Source organism: Oryzias melastigma, linkage group LG24, assembly GCF_002922805.2.
Source record: "Oryzias melastigma strain HK-1 linkage group LG24, ASM292280v2, whole genome shotgun sequence".
Taxonomy (NCBI): domain Eukaryota; kingdom Metazoa; phylum Chordata; class Actinopteri; order Beloniformes; family Adrianichthyidae; genus Oryzias; species Oryzias melastigma.
This window is the reverse complement of record NC_050535.1, coordinates 5360499-5383374: the sequence shown is the minus strand read 5'-3', so window position 1 is coordinate 5383374 and position 22876 is coordinate 5360499. Positions and strand designations below refer to the sequence as shown.

At 38.1% G+C, this 22876-nt stretch overlaps 1 protein-coding gene across 1 annotated transcript in view; it reads right to left on the bottom strand.

Annotated features, from left to right (window-relative positions):
* The window catches only part of fut8b (fucosyltransferase 8b (alpha (1,6) fucosyltransferase)), a gene marked incomplete at its 3' end in the record, with an annotated part of 111829 nt that overhangs the window by 16186 nt on the left and 72767 nt on the right, over window positions 1–22876 (bottom strand). The window contains 2 exon segments of the mRNA XM_024291702.2: window positions 8109–8346; window positions 14872–14986. Of these exon segments, the coding sequence (XP_024147470.1) occupies window positions 8109–8346; window positions 14872–14986 (353 nt within the window).

The window sequence follows — 22876 nt, the reverse complement described above, 5'->3', positions numbered from 1 at the left end:
TAGTCGTTGGATATATTGTTGACATAGTCATGACTAATAAACTATGAAATTCGTCGTCGACTTTTTTAATAGTCGTGACTTATTGAATAATAAATTATTTCTCAAATATTTCAAAGGTCGACATAGTCGTGACTAATCGACTTCTAAATTAGTCGTTGACTTTTTTAATAGTCGTGACTAATCGACTATGAATTCAGTCGTCAAATATATTAATAGTCAATATAGTTGTGACTAATCGACTTCTAAATTAGTCGTTGACTTTTTTAATAGTCGTGACCAATCGACTATGAATTCAGTCGTCAAATATATTAATAGTCAATATAGTCGTGACTAATCGACTTCTAAATTAGTCGTCGACTTTTTTAATAGTCGTGACTTATCGAATAATAAATTAGTTCTCAACTATTTCAAAGGTCGACATAGTCGTGACTAATCGACTATTAAATTAGTTGTCAACTATTTCTATGGCTGGAAAATAAGTTATAATTTCCAGAAACAATTCCATTCGATTCACAAGAGCCTGAATCGAATTGATTCCGATTTTTTTTAATTCTTCAATTCAATTAAATTTTGAGTTTACACATTCATACAGATTTGTTTACAAATACATTAATAAACTACTATATAATTTAACTATATTTATATTAAACTGTCACAGTTCACATACTGTAAAATGTATTAGTGAAATAATGCGATTAATGTCATACAGATTCTCTAAAGGAGAAGTTCTACCAAAAATGTTCAGATCATTAACATTGTAAACATTGTTCTGCTTCTCCTGGAGGACGTTTCAGTTTGGCCACTAGGTGGCGATCACACTACAGCATTACACTTTATTCCAGAAGAAGACGACAGTATGAGGAAAAAAAACTGTTTTAGAGCAAAAATTGTTATTTAAAAAATATTTCCTTAAAAGAGTTTGGAAAATTCATACCTGTGAGTAAATAAAGATGTTTATTTAGTCAGTAATGTATGTTTAGGTCGACTGAGCGTTAGCATTAGCCGTCCTATTGGAAATTTCATTAAACGTTAGCATTAAGCTAGCAGGCATTAGCTTTATGTGCTAAATCAATTTATGTCTTTTGTGAATCAAATATCGATCTATTAAGCTTAAATCAATATAAATCGATTAATCGATTTTTTTCAACCAGTCCTATTTCAATAGTTGATATAATCGTGACTAATCGAGTACTAAATTAGTCGTTGACTATTTTAAAAGTCGACATAGTCGTGACTAATCAACTAATCGTAGTATGTATTGTTGGTGGCAAAAACTTTATATTCTAGACACTAATAACAAGAAGAGAATATGTGAAAAACAAATATGAAAAATACCATTTGAAGAACTTCCTGTGGATCAAAACAACAGCTGGAAGGTTTGATCCTGCAAGGACTGTTAGATAAACAGGGAGCATCATCATAAGGAATACTTTCCCAGAAATAGATACAGGTCTATTAAGGGCAAGAAAAATGGTCGATACTGACTATAGATTAGGTTAAAGGTTATAGATGACAAAGCTCTTCTCATTCTTATTTGAACCCCAAAGCCTCAGCATGCATGTCCTATAGGCTCCATAATCACGTCTCGGATATGAGCCTGCGCTAACACAAACTTTCTGTATTGGATTTTCGGACTACAGAGGATGCTAAGATGAATAAATGTTTCATAACGCGCTTTCCAACTAGAAAAACAAAAGTGACACCATCCAGACAGAAAATAGTCTCTCCATTCATAATACATATCAGCCAGAGTGGATGAGCTTGGAGATCTCTTGTTCCACTCTAGAAGGAGAGGTGGGACATCGTGGTGCCTCTGCTGCTTTCAGAACCATTTGTGAAGCAGAAATACAAAACTAAATAAATACAAAACCTTCAAGGAATCTGCAGCTCTTTCCAAATTAGTGTTCAGGTTAGTTTTCATTTGTTCAAAAAAGAACCTGTTTCGTCTGTGTTTTCAATTTGCTGAAGCCGTCTGCAATGTTTCCAATCTCTGCTGTCTATTAAACACTAAATTAAAGGCAGCAAAAACACAAGCGCACCTAAAGGCAATTCTGGGTTTTCAAACTTCTTAGACTCTCTTTGAAATAGACTCATTGTCTGTTAGAATTTGCACTTATAAGCTCCAACCTAAACAAAGTCAAACTTCTGCCAGAAAGTATTGTAGTTGAGAAAGCTGCACGATTGAGGGTAAATTATTTATTCTTCTGTCCTCTGTTTTTTTATTTTTTAATATACAACTTCTCCATATTTGAAGCCTCAAAGTTAGTACTTCTCCAACAAATGTTACAATTCCTTAAACTAAAAATCAAGATGGAGAAAAGCTGTCCTCGTTTAACCCTTGGACCAGATTATTTTACGTTTTTGTTGATGGTTCAAACTCATGTTTACGGTTAAATTCATGCTCTGTTTGATAGTATTTTTTTATTATCTACCATTCTATTCCATTTTGGTGCATCTCTGGTACCTGGACATCTTTTGGCTCCCACCAAAGTTTAAAGTTTTGATCATTTTCTGCAACTATTAGGGATGTTTGGTAGTGGCTCCAACATCTTTGGATATAATTATTCAAAAAGACGGGAGAATTTTGTTTTAAAGGGGCCCTACCATGAAAATTCTACTTTTAGAGGTTTTAATGCATTTTACTGTTCATCCCTCACTATAAAAAACCCCAAAGTGGAATTTTGATCCGTTTATGCATTTAAGAGTACCAGCCCCTCCCATACCCACGAAAACGAGCGGTTGGAAACGTGCTGACGTAAGATCGATGCCAGGAAGAATCTGCCCTGACAGCTCCGCCCCCAGACCAACACAACCTTCAATTTATCCCCTTATCCAGTGATTATCAGCAAAAAAAACGTTCATGTTAGATGCAGAATACCGTATATCTTCCAATTGTGCCACAGAATCTAGGATGACATCATGGAGCGGCAGGCGGAGCTTCAGGAATTGAGCTGTTTTATATCCGGGTAGGGAAAAACTCACGAAATATAACTAATATTTCATAAATAATGTATTTTGTAGTGGTCCAAAGGTAAAATATGATCTTATATATAGATATAGTTCACTTTGATAGGCTTAAGAAAGTCATGGTAGGGCCCCTTAAATTAGAGAATGGTGGGGATTTAACTGTTGTATCTTCTAATATTTTTTTGCACTTTCAAACTCATCAAAACTAAATCTGAAATAATTTAGAAGTAGTTAAATAAAGTTCAAGTCACACAGGACAACTCAGTGGCTGCTTTCAGCAAGAAATTATTTGGTAAAACCCAAATATAGTGTTTACTCGCGATATCGTTGTTCACTTCTCACGGCCCGGCTGTTTTACGTACTTATTTCCAGTAGTTTTGCTTGATTTATTTATTTATTTATTTTTATTGCACACTGTTCTGTGTCCTGATTGGCTGGAGACCTCGTCTGTACTCACTCCTGTACAGAATGCGTTCAGTTAGCCAGATTGACATAAATCTTGGATCGAGATCCGATCTTTATTTCCATTCTCTAGTATTAGACTTAATTCTCTAGAAAGGTTTGAATTTTTTGTGCAAGAAAAGTGTGGAATTTTTAAAGTCAGCAATAAAATATCTGTAATCCTACTTAGCAGATTTTCTACTATTGCGGGTTATTTTTAGAACGCGATAAATGAGGTATTACTGTATCCAGGGACACAAAAGCCACTAAGGAAATCAAGTTTTAGGAATATCTAGAAATGCCTGTTACATCTTCAAACATCACTTTTCTACCTTCTTGACTAAGTGCTACAACCAAAAGCATTTTCATTGGTTATTTAATAAAATTGGTTTGATAAAGTTCCATCAAACTGAACGAAATGGATCATCGTACTGTATTTCATCATATAAGATGGAGTATATCTTGACTCACTTGAGTGAAACCTCTCGACGGTTTTATTGTTTTCTTCTTTAAGAAGAAATCTAGGAAAAAAAAGCTGCAGCTCCAGTGTGCTGTTTACATGTGGAAGTTGAACCCACAACGAACGGCCAAACGCACAGCCGAGTCCGTCTTTCTTTGATGCATTTGTGATCTTGACAACATGAAAAAGCCAGAATGCCTTTGAAAAAAGACGATGGGTGGAGGATCACAAGACTCCTTCCAGTGGAAACAAGGGCCTCATCACAGCAGGACGCCAAGTCAAGAAAACTTTCCAGGTAGAATCTTCCAGTCTGGAAACCAGAACTTCACTTTGACCTAAAAAGTTCATTTCCTTCCTTCAAAAATAATAACACAAAAAATAAAAGAGGCCAGGTTACTTATGAAAACGATGAACCAGCACATAAAAAAGAAAAAACTTGGAAGCAACATGTTCGGCATCACAAGTGAAGGCCGTTCGGGCTGTGATGTGCGAGCGCCGATAAAACTGGGTCACGAGTCTTTATGAAGAAATGACAGAAGACAGAGGCGGCCCGATGAGTTGTGAAGTGTACAGGGATGTACTGTCTGCTCAGATTTAGCCAAATGCTGTACAGATGAGTGGAAGAAGCTTTACAAAAAAAAAAAAAAAAATCTGCTGCCAAAGCAAAATCTTCTGAATGCTAAGACATTTCTTTGTTTTAAAGATACAAATATCTGTAAAAGTTTTGAACTTCTTCCCTAAATACTTTTTTCTGTGGTATGATTGTGTCGGTGTGGATTTTCTTGTAATGTTTTTGCTTTTCCTGTTTTGCATTTGCGGCAAGAAAATCAGTAGGTCCCATAATGACTCCATTCCTATCTTTGATGTTTCCCCGAAGCAATATGTTTTCCCTGACAGAAATACCCTGTCACACACACATAAACCATGCATCTTCTTTGGGTCTATAAACGTCTCACATCCTCAGGGAAACACTTTAGAGAAAATGGGCAAGCCGCGATGTGGAAAAATGGGATTCTTTTATGTTTGCTGTTAAGAATCAGAAAAAGTCACTTTGCCCAAGTAAAAAATAAACAATCCGCGGATACGACGGCATTGTTTGTCTAAAAATGTACTACATGTGCGAAAACTACCACAAAACTTTACTTTTTACTGTCTAGGAATTTAAAAAAATGACTGAATTTAGCCAATATATCAGTATTCACTGCATTAAAACAGCATAGAACAAACATTCCACTTAATTAGTAAGGCATCGGACGAATATCTACTGATTAATCCAAGGCTTTAGCATCCTTTTGTGGTCTAGTGCCCCAAGGAATGAGCTTGTTTGCATTGTTAACACTGCAGACATGACCACAGGCATAGTTAAGTAGGGCCACATTTGCTTTTCCCTTCTAGTTAGCTGGTTTGATCATTAAAAAATTGCAGGATATTAAAAAAAAGACTAGAAGAATTCAGAAAATTAAAGGCCTTAAAAAAACCGGAGGTGCCTCAGTGACATGTTCGCCGCGTGTTCAATAGCCCCGCTATGATCTCCAACAGGCAATCGTAACCACGGCAGAGACATTCATTACATAGTGAGAAATGACACATGAAAGGTGAGAAAATGTGAGAGGGAAAGCATTCGGAAAGCGGGAGATGAGAGGAAAGCAAGCGGGAGAGTAGAAGTCAAATGATGCAATGGGAGAAAAATTAAGATCTGAAGAGATAAAAACACAAAGGCTAAGAGAGAAGTAGAGAGTGAGTTGAGTATAGTACAAACTAAACAAAAATGGCTTCAATTTGCAGATGTTTTACCTTAAAAGACATGAAAACAGAACATGAACATGTGAGGAATGCAACTAGTGACATAACAGAAGTCTTAGACCAGGAGGTCTAAAGTCAGTCCTTGAGGGACGGCCTCCTGCTGGTTTTCCAGAAACCCTGCCTTACCAGTTGCTGATTTGGTCAATAAGGAGCTTCAATGTAAGGTTGGTTGGAAAACACGTAGGAACACCGGCCCTCGAGGACTGACTTTGGACACCCCTGTCATAGACTCTTCATGGTCAAGCTTCACCAGGCAATGCCTGTATGCACCAGGGGCCTTAATTATGAGTCAGGTATGTTCCAGTCCGAGGGTTCTGGAGCAGACTTGGTGTGCGTCCTCGCTCGAATTCTTGATCAAATATTTCACACCAAAGGTCATGGGGACTCTGGTGACCTCTGGTGTAAGGGGGTTTAAAGGCCCGTCCTGGTGTTACCTGGAGAAATCTTCTCCTACCCCTCCAACTGAAGGAGCGTTTAAAGGGAAAGCGGTGTCTGAAATAGGTTTTTAAGGGTTGTGTAAAGGAATTTAAGTTCTGTATCCCTCTGCTGGGATTGATGACATCATCGAGTGTTAGGGCTATCCGACTTCTATTTTTCCATAACTCTTGGTTTGAGGCTAAATGTAGTGTATGGAGAAATTGCAGGGGTTGGCAAAGAATTTGAATTTGAGTTTGCCGAGGTGCAAAACCAAAAATGAGTGTTCTAATAGCAAGAGTAGCTAGGGACAACTAAGGTGTCCTCAATCTGTGGATAGTTTGGGTAGCTACCAAAACAATGGTGAGTCACACTCGGAACCGTGAAGGTGTTTAAATGTCATTGTGGGGTAGCACTGGCTACTGAAAGAAAAGTGATGCTAGCGTCGCGATAACCAGCCAATTAGGATTGGCATTCTGAGATAAGTGTTTCTGAGGAATACGAGGGAGGCTTACACCATAGTGAGATATCTCACTCATGCTACCGGATATCCTCCACTTAGGACCAGTCTCTAACCGACTCCGGTCTCCAATAAACACCGAGTCTAACAGGTGTCTGTTACTGTTAGAGGCCGGGCTCCTTTAAGATAATAAATGCCGGGCTGGCTGCCAAATTTTTTAAAATAAAGCCGAGGCTACTATTGGAAGACATACCGTACTCAGAGAACCGGGGTTACGCAGTAACATAAAGTTTTGTCACTAGGCAGTTTTTATTGGGGTGGTAGTATTATGGTTGGGGCTTGTTTTGGACTGCCACATTTTTGGAATAAAGGTAGGCCATGTATTTTAGTATTAAAAACCTAATTTGAATATTGAGTAGTCAATGGAAAAATGAATTTTCAAAATGAAATGTCAAATTGCATATTGAATTGTAAATTACAAAATGCATTTTCATTTGAATTATGACCTCAAAAACCCATGACAATTTACAATGGAACTGATTTGGTTTTAATTCAATATTTTATTTTTTAAATTGTGATATTGAATTGTTAACGTTTTTACGTTGAATTTTAAATTACAAAATGAACTATCATTTTGCAAGCTTGATTGAATATTGACTTGCACATTGAATTGTTGATTGAATAATGCATAATACTTTGAATTATGACCTGTTAAAACTTCCATACGGGCTTACTATTGGAAGGTATACCATACTTGGAGAACTGAAGTTACGCAAGTATGCTAAAGTTTTGTCACCAGGCGGTTTTTATTGAGGTGGTAGTATAATGGTTGGGGCTTGTTGTGCCTCGTTTGGCCTGCCAACTTTTTGAATAAAGCCAGGGCTACCATTGAAAGACATACCGTACTCAGAGAACTGGGGTTGTTCAAGTAACTTAATTTTTTGACACTAGACGTTTTTAATTATGTGGTAGTATAATGGTTGGGCTTTTTTGCCTCGTTTAGACAATGTTAGTGACCTTGTAGAAAAAAAAGAATTCTGGATTCAACTAATGGATTTTAGACAATATATAAAAACAAACATTTCTTGAACTGTTCGGTCATTTTTTGGGGGCTATGTGCATTGAGTTGTCATCCACCTATAGGTTGGTTGGGGGTTTAAATCCCAGGTTTGGCAGACAGGATGGTCGGTAGAGCATGTCAGACTTGATCTACCCCAATAGTTTCTCATTATCACCTTCACTCACTCACACAGGACCTACCAGGTCAACAGTATTTCTCACACACTCTTATTGTGTTAAGATTGTCCAGTTTTATGGTGCAATTTTTGTTTTTTTTCTTAATAAAAGAAAGTACAAGATATTTCCAAAGGTCTGTAGTTCAGTTTGGAGGCTGCAAGGAAGAAATCCAAAAGTAAACCACCCAATATTCTGCTTTAATTAGTTGGGAACTTTGTTCTTTGCAGTTGAGACACAAAGGTAATTTGATAGATCCAGCTCACACACAAACAGCCGTCGTCGTTGGGTCTAAAACAAAGCGCAGCTCGGAGTCGTTCTTCTACCTACCTGACCAGTGTCCGGTGGAGGCCCCAGCGCGGTCCATGCAGGTGTTGCTGACGGGCAGAAAAACGGTCTCCCAGCCTCCGGGGGCGTAGCGCCAGTTGTGTGATTCCAGGATGAGCGTGCGCTGAGTGCCATAAGCAATCATGAAGCAATAGACGACATGGTGGAGCTGGCAGCCATAACCGCAACCCTTATTGATGTTACACACCAGCTTCCTCGCCTTACTGCAGTCTGGGGGGTTCTAGGAAGAGAAGAAAACCATGTTTCAACCTTTTTTATTGCTCCATTTTCACCTTGTATCTCTTGGAAACCTTCTCTATGATTTGCAATAACACATGGCTGGTATTGTTTTATTTGTTTCCACTGCCAGCTTCATGCTCAACTCGAATTTGAAATTGCCTGCTCAGTCTTTTCCCAAGCATTTTGTCATTCTTGCTTCCTCGTTTTCACAAACTTCCCTTTTTAAAACATTTTATTTCAACGTTTGACGGTTAATCAAGTATGGAAGAGTCAAAGATATATAACCATTATAGTTTTATTGTCCTTAACGGGAATTAAAACCGTCTTTTTCCTTTAAATGTAAATAGGACTGAATGAAAATTAATTTCTGGCAAATACCACAAGTGGCTCGTATTTGGATGATATCTCATACATATTAGAGTGCTCCCTAATTTTAGAGAGGCCCAAATGCCACAGATGAAAACAGACTGAGTCACACTTATTTTTTCCTGGGATTTCTTAACGAGAAGGAAAATATATAGACGCCTTAATATTGCTTCTTCTTTAATCTCTGCTGTTTTTCATTTATTCTCTCGCTCAGACATCTCTCTTTTTTGAGAAGCTCATTTTCAATATATTGTCTTTTTACCCAACTTTAGCTCCTTCTTATCTTTTCCTCACTTTGTTTCCTCTCCCTTTTCCCTCTCCTCCTCTCAACTGGAAAATTAGCTTCCACATCATACAGTCGGAATACGGAATGAGAGGTGCTGTGAGGAATCACAAGATCTTCCCCTTTTTTGTGGGGAATAAATTTAGTATAAAAAAGTGGAAAGCAACTGAATGACACGCTGTGTTACTCGATGAGTTGCCGGGCGGGTTACGATCTGCTCTGCAAAAGCTCGTGCCAGCCGGGCTTCTTAAACAGCAATTACAGGCTGATGGGAGTGTTTTCCTCATTAGTTTGCTGCAGCTGTGGATGGTTCACAGTAATCAGGCCGTCTGACACCCACCGGCTAACGCTGCCTATCACACAGCAGCAGCAGAAGGAGGCGCAAAGAGTGAGGAAGAGGAGGAGGGGGAAGAGGAGAGAATGGGAGAGGAAAAAGGGAGGTAAAATAATCTAAATAAGAGGAGATAAATATTAAAAAATGGCAATGAAAGGACAGAAAAATGGAAAGAATATTTAAAATGCTTAAACCTCATCAGATCTAGTGTTCAATACATTTTTGAAATTGCTTAATTGCATCATCAGGACTGAAAACAACAAAAAGAAAAATCTTAATTTCCTTCACATTAAATACAGTTGAGTAATTATTAAAACAGTTTTAGAATTTTACATTTCTGAATAATTCTCAGTGATCTTTCAATTAAGATTGTGCCATGTTTAGCCAAAATCAAAAAGTCTGTCATTTAGGACATATTTATGCCCGGCTGCAAACGTTATTAAAAATACAATTCTGGCTTGTGGGCGGGACTGTTGTCTTAGAGCTACCCCGCCCCCTTTCCCCTCCACATCTCTTGGAGCTCCGTCCGCGCGCTAACTCGCAAGCTTACGGCCCCACGCTAGCATTAGCAGCGCTAATATAACAGCGATGAATCCAGCTGTATAGTTTTGAGCCAGAGGCCAGCTTGAATGAGGAAAATGAATGCATGCAAGGGGGCGGAGCAGCGGAGTGGTAAGAGAGACTTTGGCACGCCTAGTCAGTAGTTGCGTCATCATCCCCAGATTTTTCGAGCGTCCGGTTTTCTGCTTCAACGCAATTTGAATTAAGAAATACTCAAAAACACAGTTTTAATTGTAAATTACCAAATATAGGTAATGTATTATGAGGAAAAGGTTACAAGAACATATAAAAATACAAAAAACATTTTTTTTTTATTTACAGCAGTTTTATTTACCGCAATAAATGAACCCACGGTTTCATTTATTGCGGTTTCATTCACTGTGAATCTATTTATCGCGGTTTCATTTACCGAGATAAATGAACCACGCTTTCTTTTATTTGCAGTTTCATTTATCGCCATTTCATTTACCGTGAAAAATGAACCCACGCTTTCTTTTATCGCGGTTTCATTTATTGTGGTTTCATTTACTGCGGTTATATTTATCGCATTTTCATTTATCGCGGTTTCATTTACTACGATTATAATTATCGCATTTTCATTTATTGTGGTTTCATTCACATCTGTTTCATTTACTGCGATTTCATTTATCGTGGTTTCATTTACTGCGGTTATATTTATCGCATTTTCATTTATCGCGGTTTCATTTACTACGATTATAATTATCGCATTTTCATTTATTGCAGTTTCATTTATCGCGGTTTCATTTATCGTGGTTTCATTTATCGCGGTTTCATTTACCGCGGTTTCCACTGTCTGCTGTTATACGCATATTGCACAAGCTGTTACTCCAATAATACATTTTGTAATTTATTGTGCTTGGAAGACCTCCACTAAGTACAAGAGGTAAGACATCTGTAGTAAACTTTAATATACTGACTCACTTCAATGTCCTTAACAAATTAAACTGCACAAAAAATTAAAAACTTCTTCTGGAGAATCCTAAAAACTGTAGAGGTTGTATGAGGACAAATATATATTTTTAACAGAATTACAACTTCTTAAAACATTTATCATTAGATTAGAATCAAAGAGAATAACAGTAACCCTTTACAGAAAACGTTTGGGAAATATTGTTTGTCTTGATGCTTTTCTTGCATTCTTTGACTCAAAGAACCTGCGATTTTAAATTTTACCTGAATTCATGTAAATTAAAGGTATTTCCAGTGACTGACACTTTACCAACTAGCTTCATAGCAGGGAGTTTGCTCGCAAATAAGCAACACTCAGCAGAGGCGACCTTGAAGAAGTCTGTTTTCCGTTCAGAGACCTTCGTTTACTGGAAATCGCTGTATGACACGAGCCGTGGCGAGGTGGTCACAATTCGATTCAGGCTCCTAATGATCTAACTGAAGTGAATGAAGCACCGGGTTAATGACAGCGGGTGCACGCACAGAGGCTCTACACGCAAGGTGAAGTGCATCTTCAATAGTTCTTTCTGTGCACGACACACAAGAGTCATCTGCTTTGGGGAATCCATGTGGGAATCGAACAATAACACGTGAATTCACTGTTGTCCTCATTTTCATTTACTCACAGCAGAACTGTCAGACGTTTAATGGCTGTAATGTCCTGTCTGAAGACTTAAGATGTATGTCCTCACAGGTTTTGCATTTTTAATCAATTTTTTTCCTGCAAGCCCTTGTATTACACGCTGAGATCTGTTACTGTTGAAGGTCCTGCTCTTGGACAAAAAAAAAATCAAGACTCCAAGGCTGTTACGAGTCTCTGTGGAGTCATTTGTTCAAAATAACACAAAGAAACATCAAATGTTGAAAATGAGGCGTTTTTAATTATTCATCATTTACTCGTCTTCAATAGATTCTCATTTTGGATTTGATGCCAGCAACACATTTCAGAAGAAGTTGGAACGGGGACACGCTTACCACTCCGTTGCATCACCTCCTCCTTGAACGCCACTCTGTAAGTGTCTGAGGAGCGTAGAAGCAATTGCTCTAGCTTGGAAAGCAAAACATTTTTGTTTGGGGAAGGATTTCAGCGGCTCAGCAGTAAAAGCTTCTTCTCTGGAAATTTTTTTTTGTATTTCACTGTAAATGGGGATTAATAAAGACTCTCTGTGGGGTGCAGTGGGAATATTGGCAGATAATGACCAGAGAGTTGGCTTTTGATTGTAAGAAGTCTAAAATTCATGTAGACAAAACTTTTACAAAAACTCCTACAAGGCTATACGGTTGTGGCAGGACACTTTAAGGGTGTTTTCAGACTGGAAAAGTCCATTGTTCCAGTCAGAATCCACTTAATTTGGTTTGGATCGAGTCCTGAACTTTGCGTTTGGTCTGTATTCAGACTGTAGTCAAATGGACATTTCTGTTTCAAACAAAAGCCTCTAAAAAACCCACACAAGCTAACAGATCCCTTCAGGAATTAAGAGGGCGGGGCAAAGCAACAAAAGAAAGAGTAACAAAAGTTCTACGCTCTTCAATCCTTGTTTAGGTAGTTACTGAAGACGGTGACTATTAAGGTACGCTTATTAGGGCTTTTGACATCTATATCGGTGGGAAAACACTGTAATGTCTATCATGTTAAAATCCTGCATTTATCCAACCACATTTCATTTTTGTCTCATTTTGGCTCTGCTGGGCCCTTTGGTCCAGTTGTTCCACTCTGAGTGTGGAGCCTATTCAGATTGGAGAAACCAGAGCTCAGTCTGATTTTATACAACTCGAAACCACCACAAACTATGGGTCAAAGAGCGGTTCTGGTCTTCCTTTTCCTCGCTTTCCTCATTGGCTCAAAACATCTAGAGATTATAGATCATGGGAAATTAGTGCAGGCTTACGCCGGGTTCACACCGCACGATTGAACGGAGACTGCTTCCTTTCGGCGCCCGTGTTAATATATAGTGTAGTTTACACCAGACACGTAGCGCCGTGGTTCTCTGCGCCATGCTGCGATCGTTTTGGCGTTTGATCTATTTTTGCGTGAGCTGCAAGCGATCCGCGTCAATCATGGTAGGAAGTTAAGCCAAGACACACGAGAAAATCCGAGGAAAATGTTTTTAATATAACCAATTTTAACAATAAAATACTACTGACAAAATGCGAGACACAGGTAGAGAACAGTTGGCGGCCGGCCTGCCAAGCGTCGAAAAAATACGTGTTTGGTGTGAACTGGAGGTAAAGCAGACACTTCCACGTTAACCCATAACTCAGGTGAATTTCTAACAATCTCCTACTATTTTGCAGAAACTATGTCCTAGAAATAGATCTGGAAATCAGTGGGTACCTAACGATATGATGCGATACATGGCTCACAATATCGATGATATTGCGATAATTACTAAGAATCGTCTCTAATAACTCACATTATATAGAAGAAAACATATTTTTTTGGAAAATATATACCCATTTTTTTATTTTTTGCTTGAACACAATCATAAAAAACAACTTGTGTCTTATTTTGTGCAACAGATAAAATATGTTTTTGACAAGCATCAACACCAATGGGATTGGAATTTTTTTATAAAGTTCAGTGCTAACAATAGTAAACAGGAACAGTAGTGCCACTACTTAGTGCAACAGAACAAAATTAAATAATTCTAGTAGCTGCCAGAAATATTGGTGCCCGCCCCCCACCTACCTCCAATGGAACGTCTCATCAAAGGATGACAAATATAGCGTTTTACAGCCTCTTCAAACAAAAATAAAAGATCAATTCTTGGTGAAAACAAATTAAGAATCAATCAGGACTAAACATCGCGATATATCGCAATATCGATATTTTGGCACACCCCTACCTAGACAACAGCAAGTTTTTGGATTTTGCTAAAAACGGTATAATCATAAAAGATCATTTTTACAATAAGTCCAAAAAGGACCAGAGTGCGTCTTTAAAAGGCAAATATAATAAACTGAAACATTTTATTGGTTATTTTTCTGTAGCTGTTACCCAAGGTCTGTTTTACTGATTTTTGATTCATTTATTTCCTTTTTAAACCGTTTTATCCCGTCCTTCACCTGGTATTTAGTTTCTTCAGTTGAATACCGTATTTGTATGTGCACTCATATTTGTACATTTATAGTATAACATATGTCATGTATGTTAAAAAATATCAATATGCATCATTTAACAATGCATGTCAATAAAGAGAAAAGGGTAAACATAAATGAAACAGTGTCCAACAGAGCTCCCTGTGAAGTAGCTGTGCTTACTGAACATAATGACCGAGCAGATGGAGAAGGCACAGAGATGGAGTTGTTCAAACCCAAAATGAAGGGAGTAGGTGGTGATAGAAGGGCGGAGTCTCTGAGACGCACAGAAAGACAGGAAAGAAAGCAAGAAAGACCACCCCTTTGTGCGAGAGCATCTGCATCAATCTTGTGTCCGAACCGGAATGTTTGTGAGGAGCAATTGTTTGTGTAAGTGCGCGCGAGTCCATCTGTGTGTGTGTGATGAATTAGTGATGGCAGCTGGTGGAGCGGTGTGATCCCTCAGCGGTGGTGACAGCAGCTGTTAGTGGTGCCGTCTCCGCCCAGCCAGACTGGCTGGGTCCTCTTCATCAAACACGCCGGCTCATTAATGCTGCAGGGCCCGCTGCTGCAACGCCACGCCCGAGGAGCCGGCGGCAACAGAGCAGGGGAAGGTGGAGCAAGGTGGAGCAAGGTGGCTGGACAGCATCAAACGCCTGTGAGAGCACGCCAGGGTCTTCGACATTTTTACATCTCTGCATATGCATGCCTGCAGATCTGTCAGTTTCCCGTCTTTGCAGTTTGACAATAACCTGCTTAAAATAACAAAAACTGAAGTTGTCAGATCTGACACCTGAAACAGGCTGCTATCATTTCCCCCCACCTGCTTTTTTGTGGGAAACTGACGCCGACAATTATGGATGGTGGAAATAAGACGCAAATATGAAGGGAGTGAGGGACCGGTGAGTGGGCGACAGTGCAGCAGGTGCAGGTACCTGTAGGTAGGTGATTCGGTTCTGCACCAGGTCCGACAGGTCTTTAGCCTCTTTCGTTCTCCATTCACCAACTCCGTCGGCCTGGCTGAGGTAGTACAAGTCTGTCATAATGGACCTGCAGACACAAACGTTCCCCCCTGTGAGATTTACATCAAAAATAGTAATTCTATAAACAGAAAATGATCCAATCCAAAATGTCTGCTGGATGAAAGATGACTTCTCATCCTAGTTGATCATCAGAGAGACAACGCTCCTAATATAATCTCAGTTGACAATTTATCTCTCTATATTCTAATTCATTCATTTTATCGCTTCATTATCAGCTTGCGAGCAAGATTATTACTTCGTTTTTTCAGTTGTTGTGCAAACTCTCTTGAGGCTTTCTCCTGAAAAGGCAAATTTTACGAATGATGAACGATGAAGGCATTGTGGGAAGAAAGAAAAAAAAAATCCAACAGTTGAGCCAACTCAGCTTTAAGCTCATCTGTCTGGTATTACGCTCCACTTATGAGGATAAAACCGAAATATGGACAGGTGCGCTCCTCTTCAGGCATTTTTTCATTTCAATATCCAGCAGGAATTACATTTTCCAATTATGATCAAAGAAACATGCATAAAATTAAATGAATGACCTAAATGTGTACATTTTATTCAGCTGTTGTTGTATCGGTGAGTAAAACAAGACTGTAAAACTCCACAAACAGCTTTCTGTTATGGGAGAAATTAACTAAAAAGTGAGGGTAACGAAGCGACGGCAAACAAACTGAAGCATCAATGCTGTAATCCATCCCATCGAGCGCAAATTTACCAAAGCTTTATGAATCCATGCAGAGTTCGGCTTGGAGTTTGAAAGTGTTAAGATTCTTTGGAAAAAAACAAATTATACATTTTCTGCAAGAAATACTAAAAAAAGATGAAAAAATAAATCAAACAATTACAATATTTGAAGAAAAATCATATATATTGGTCAATTTAAAAGTGAAAGTTTATACTTTTAATAATAAAGGTTCTAATTTTGTTCAGTTTAAAATACTATTTATGTTAAAAACAGCTTTTCTAAATTATACAAACTTAGTTTTCAGACAAAAAATATATTTTCCTTAGTTTGTGAATTGATTCTGTACTGAAACAGAAATACTAGCACAATTTTTCATTAAAAACTAAAACATTTTTAAATATATTGCTAAAATAAACAAAAAAAGATAAAAAAGATAACTTTTTTTTTTAAATATGTCCTTTTTTTCTCAAGATGGTCGCCAAAATCTTCAATAACTCAGTGATTTTACCCCAAAAGAGAGAAAAAGAATGTTACTAAGCTTTAATTTTACATAAATATCTATTTAGGGTTGATTTGTACAGAAAACATTGCTGAAAACATAATATAAAAAAAACTCAACAACAAACATTACATATAATGCTTTTGAAATGTTTTACCAATGTCTATTAAAAGTCACAGAGGTAAATATGAAAATGTAAAAGTTTCTCATAAGACTGATCTCCAAAAGTGACTTTTAACTGTTGTTTTAGTAACTTTACTTTCATTTTTAGGTGAACAGAGTCCTCAATTTGACAAACATTTTGACAAAAGCAGATATTTATAGTTTGTGCGATTCTGACTGACAACAGTGTCTTCTCTCCGCTCGTGAAGCTGCATTTTGGATTAAATCTGCCATTTACATCCCGCTGACAGAAAATCTGTGTACATGTCACACACAGGCTAACGTCGGGACCATCCGCTCGTAAACACGCCCCAGAGTTCTGATATATGCAGCTGAGGGCAGATGCAAACCCACCCCGCACTCACACTCACTTATGCAAGCTTAATTTATTACTCACTTCTCGACCCAAATCAGTCACATCCTGTGTGACTGAGAGCTCTTATACATGTATTCAGTAGCCCATGTAAGAGCGCGCGCACACACGCGACAGAGAATAGTGCTTTTCTAAGCTAACTTGGACAGTATCATTACTCTTTGTCACATTTTGAAGCAAGAACCCGAGTGTGTGAATGAATCCCACTTTCTCTTTACAGGCGGGCCATCAGCGGCTCCTCCGCGGGACGGAAAAGGTAACAAGACGGACTCAACAGCCCTGCAGGGATTCAGCAGCCAGACAGGGGAAGACCGCGCTGCCTTTTAGTTGTTTATATCTCCGCGAGAATCTGTTTTTCTTTCTTTTTTTTTTCTTTTGCATTATGAGAAGCTCATGGGCACATCAGCAGCCTCTGACAGACTCAGTCTGTCACTGTCAAAGCTTAGTAATCATTCGGAGAGAGAAATGACAGGATTGTATGTTCAGATTCAGCATGTGAAAAACTGTGTTTTAACCAGTCTGGAGGAGGGCAATGTTGAGTAATACTATCGTGTGGTTTTGTTCCGTTAATGTTGTGTTGGAACACTTGAACAACGGAGCTTTAGCTCCATTGTTGATGTTCTTTGACTTCTTATAGCACTGGAACGTTTTAGACAACAAGCTCTGAAAGATATATATATATACACCTATATGTATATAGGCATATAGGTATATAAATTCATACATATATATACACCTATACGCATATTCATACATATATATATATATACATATATATATATATATATATATCGATCCATCCATGCATCTTCTTTCGCTTATCCGGGTCGCGGGGGCAGCAGTCTAAGCAGAGATGCCCAGACTTCCCTCTCCCCGGCCATATATATGTGTATATATGTATGTGTGTATATATATATATATATATATATATATATATATATATATATTAGAGCTGTCAGGCGATTAAAATTTTTAATCGCGATTAATCGCATTGTCCAGAGTTAACTTGCGATTAATCACATATTAATATGTGACCTTTTTTTAGGAAAAAAATGTGTGCTTCGTGGAATTTAGCAGTTCTAAATTAATTATGAAAACAAGAATGGTAAAATTAACAGTTTTCATTAGAAATACTTGATTTTGTAACATTGTATTGAGATAAACTTTCTTAACAATAAAAGGCTGTAATATAAAATGCCTAACAAAAGCCCAAGTGCAAGTGAAGGGCATTTTAAATTCAAAACTTCAATCAACGTTCAGTAAAATAAAATAAAAACATCAAAAATAAAATATAAAATCTAAAAATCAAAAATAACATTTCCATAACACTTTCATGTTCATTTTTTGTCAGGACCAAATCTTTTCCTCATCTGCTGAACTACAGTAATAAATGAAATAGAGATTTATCATTTCCAATTAACTTTTGTTTTTTTTAAAACATTAAAGCGGGATACTCTGTGGATAGTTTGAGTCTGTTACTGCCGCCACGTTCTCTGGCTGCAGCTCAGCGGAGCTCACACCATGAATATGCCGGCAGACAGACCGCTATGCTGGGGCTGGATCACGCTTAAACCTCCAAAACATTTAAAAAGTTCCCCAGTGAGCTTGCTGTTCGGAACGTCGGGGGTCCGCAGCTCTCGGGACGCGGCGCCGGACGCGAGCCAGTACCGCCAGAGGTGGTACTGGACGCGAACCGGAGCCATGTTAGGGTGGAGGAGCTCTCCAGGTCCTAGCGCCCGGCCGGTTCTAGCTAGCAGCTCGGTGGTTGGAGACCCGCCCGTGATCGTGTGAGAGCAGCCGGTGAGTTAGAGGACGATGAGGGACGCCTGCGCGCGGTATGGAAAGGCACGTATGAGAAAATCTCATTGACTGTAAAAATAATGCACCTATCGAGCTATGAGGTCCCCCCATTATATACAGTCTATGGAAAGTCCGCGATTAATGCGTCAAAAAAATTGTTGGCGTCAAGCACGTGTCAGATTAATGCGTTTTTAACACGACAAATCTGACAGCCCTAATATATATATATATATATATATATATATACACACACACACATATGCGTATAGGCATATAGGTATACATATGGCAGATTTAAAAGTGGATCCGTTCAATTATGTTGAATTTAAAATAAAAAAAGAAAACATTTTTTTTGTAGTCATCAAAGTACTAAATAAACATGCTGTTACAACAGAAACAATTGGCTCCTTTTTAAAAATTGTGATAAATCAACACATTCTCATCTCCAAGTCGTCACTTATTGACGTTTGGTTAAGAACTCTTCCGCGCCATCTTTTGATGTTTTGGGTGTCCCTAACTCTTCGTTTTCTGACCTTCTGGCTGTCCTCGGAACGTGGTACCGAATGTGGACTGGTCCTCAGAATGCGTCCAGTACTGGTGCCCTAACCTGGCACTGGACACTGTACCAGACGCGGACTGGGTAAGGATACAGGTGCGGTTCAAGTTACAGTACGGGAAGGGGACAGCCAGCACATAAAAAATGACGAGTTGGGGACACCCAAAACGTCAATTTTTGATGCGGAGGGATCCTTGACCAAACGTCAATATCTGACGAGTTGGGGGGTGAGAATGCGTTGGAAAAACCCATGAATGAACACATCTTTCGTGATAACCTGAACAAGCTGTACACTCAGCATTTAGTGGGTGGCTGTCTTTATTAAGTGAAAAATACTTAAAAGTTAAAGTCCCATTGGTTGCCACACACATGGGTGTGTGAAGTGTGTTTCTCTGGATTAGATCCATCCCGGGTGGAGGGGTGAGGTGCAGACACAGCCGCGCCCCGGAGCTAATTATTGGTTTAAGCCCCCAATCCAACCCCTTAATGCTGACGAGGAAGATTTTTAGATTCTTTCGTATGACTCAGCAGGGATTTGAACTCATGACCTTCCAGTGTCAGGGCGGACACTCCGCCACAAGACCACTGAGCTGGTTTTAGTATTACTGTTACGCAGCTTTAGTATTAAGTGGAATTTTTTTTTTCTTTTTCTCTAAATTACGCAACACATTACTATAAATATTAATGAAAACATCAGGATAATTATCTGTATTTTAAACCTAATTAGAATGTATTTTCTTTATAGAGATGAGTTTTTTTTTTAGTAATACATAGATAACACAAATAAGTCTAGTCTATCGAACACTTGGTTTAATTCTTGTTTTCAAAAAGATGTTCATAGTAATTTTATGTATTCTTTATGCCTAGTGAAATGGAACTGAGTATTTAAAAAATAAAACTCAGCAACATCGACATTTGAACCCGCGTCCTTCCAATGATTGGACGGGACAATCTGACATTGACACAAGAGCATTTGAAATTCAGGAGTGTTCGTCTTTGGTAAAGGTATTTTTTTGTAAATAGATAAATACGTTTGTGTTTTTGTTTATTTTTGATGGCCCACAATTCCAGTGGATTCCACTGGAATCATGTTGGTTGTGTAAACAGATAAACAGTTATCAAAAAGTGTAGGATTAAGGCGGTAATGTCTCAGGTGTTAAAGAATTAAAGATTTCTCTGTAGAATATTTTGAATAAAAGGACTTTACAAATATATATATATATATATATATATATATATATATATATATATATTTAACAGCTCTTAGATTCTTTATCACAAATATAACTGTAGTTATAGAATCAATTACTTCTCCTACTGAATAACCAATGTACTTTTTTTAGGTTTTGGCTCCATACTGTAACAGAATCTAACAGTGACATCTGCTTTTTGTCCGATGAAGGACACCTGAGCTGCTTCATTCAGCATCCTTCTTATCATTTCCTCAAATCTGAAACTCGAATCTCTTATAAAGCCGTGATCCTTTCCCCTGGAAGAACAGGTATGTAACTGAACACCGTCTTTATGACTTCTATTTTTATTTCCCTCACCCAGCATGCATCCTCCTCTGCAGCACAGAATAAATGGAGATGCTGCATTTATTTAAAGATCCATTACGAAGAAAATTGTGTTTTTGAGGCATTTTTGTCATGATTGGAGGATAAATGTTAAGAAAATTAAGCTAATATTTGAGTTTTCAAATCGTTGTGAATCAGGAGTACACAAAAAAAAATCCAGTGTATTTGTGACGTATATGCTCATAGCTCTCTGCAATGAAAAGGGGAAGAGGGGCGGGGTTGCTCCATGCTCTACAACTCAAAAGTGAAATTCTAATAAACTACTACCAATTTCACTCTTTTTTTTTATTATTTTGGGGCTAAAAACGACATAATCATAATTAAATGATGACTGGAAATGATCCTCTAACCCGCTCGTCCGGCGCATGTATCGGAGAAGAGGCGGCGTTGAATCCAAGCCAGATCTGTCTGTGTTTCTGCATGTGCAGAGCCGCTAAAGCAGCAATGACTAAGACAATAGGTCCTGTAAGCCACCTCAGGAGGATTACAATGGAAGCACTTGGCGAAGAGACACCAGGCTTTTCTCCGTTCAGCCGAGCAGAAAGCTGCCATCCAGATGACAGAGAGTCTATGATCTTTGGCCTGTGTTACTCAGCAACCGGCTCGAGTGCTGCTTTAAAGAGCTGGCTTTGGAGCCATGTTCAACACAGAAGACAATTAGCACTAATGTGATCTTACTGACAATACGTTTTTATTATATTTAGTCTGCTAATTTCAAATTAGGATTAATTTAGTTTTATTTCTAGAACAAATTAGTAGTGGTCACATGCTCTTTTTGGCATTCAATTACTGATTTATTTACAAAATAAAAGCACACGCCATGTACTGGTGCTGAAATGTTTGGCTGAGTGTGGGCTAAAAGTAAAAAAGGTGCAAATATTAGTTATTTGGGAAGCAGAACATCATATTCCACAGTCATTTTTTCTGAGAGACACAAGTACACGCCCACCGTTTTTACTGTCGAGTGCCTCTAATGTTTTCTGAAGACTTTGAAGTTAGTATTTTATATTGATCTTGATGTTTTTGACAGGGCTTTCAATGAAAATAGGGAGAAGCTGCATCATGTTAGCGTTCACCGCTGCACTCCTTATGAAGAGAGAAGATATTGAGCTATTTGTTCCGTTGGTTTTTAATCATTTAGAAATTACTAATTGAGAACTGTCAGATGTAGAGTTTTATGCTGAAAATGCTATTCAAGCTGCTGGAAAATGTATATTATTCTGTCATTTTTTTTGAAAAATCTGGTGATAATTGAACCGAAACAGTGACAGTAGCAGCTGGGTACATTGTCGCTCTAAAAAAATGTCGCCTTGAGGAGGAGATGTGTCTTAATTTAGCTTCCACATGAGCGCCAGGATTCAAGGTTTAAGCACAACATTGCAAAACGATGATCCTGCTGCTGCTGACTTCACCGCTCGGTGCTTCTAATGAGTGACCTTTATGGCCACCTTCTCCTGAGTAATGCATCTGCATGGAGAGCCTTCTATGACTCTGCCCTCTGACATGAGCTCTGCAGCGGTCATTGACAATTAATGAACCGACCGGATGAGGCGAGACCCTAACAAGTGTCAGACACGAAGACATGAACCAATGCAGGTCAAAGCTGTACAACCAGAATATTTCTAGATGCTTTTATTTTAATTAAATTGTTAAAAAAAAGTGTTTTTAATAAACCAAAACCAGAAGTTTACTCTTCAAACACTTAAAAATTTAAAGCTTAAAATATGCTAGAATTTGTAAAATATGTCCCACCCAAGTGTCTTCAAGTTAAGACTTTTTAAGGCCACAAGTGCCAAAAATTAAGACAAATTTCTCAGTCTATTAATTTGTTCCCATTTTACATAATTTAGTAAAATAATCGAAGTTGAAAAAAAAAACACATTTTTGACATGTAATTTGAAACTGAGAAGTTTCAAGCAGCACAATTTTTAAGGCTCAGATATCAACAATTCAAGACTTTTTAAGGTGTTATTTTCAAATTCATAAATTCAATGCTTTGAAGACTTTTTAAGACCTCGAGGGAACCCTCCCTAAAACCCTAAAGGGACATTCAAGTAAAAGATAAAGAAATTGAAGTAAAAAAAATAAAATGAATTTTTTTTGTAAAAATTGAAGACAAAAATAGCTGTTTTCTAACTGGTATGCACCAGATAGTAACTGGTGTGCACCAGTTAGTAACCAGAAAAAAATAACTTATATTAATAAAGAATATAGTTTTACTTCAATTTTTAGATTTTTTTTGTTGCTGTCTGGTGCGTAC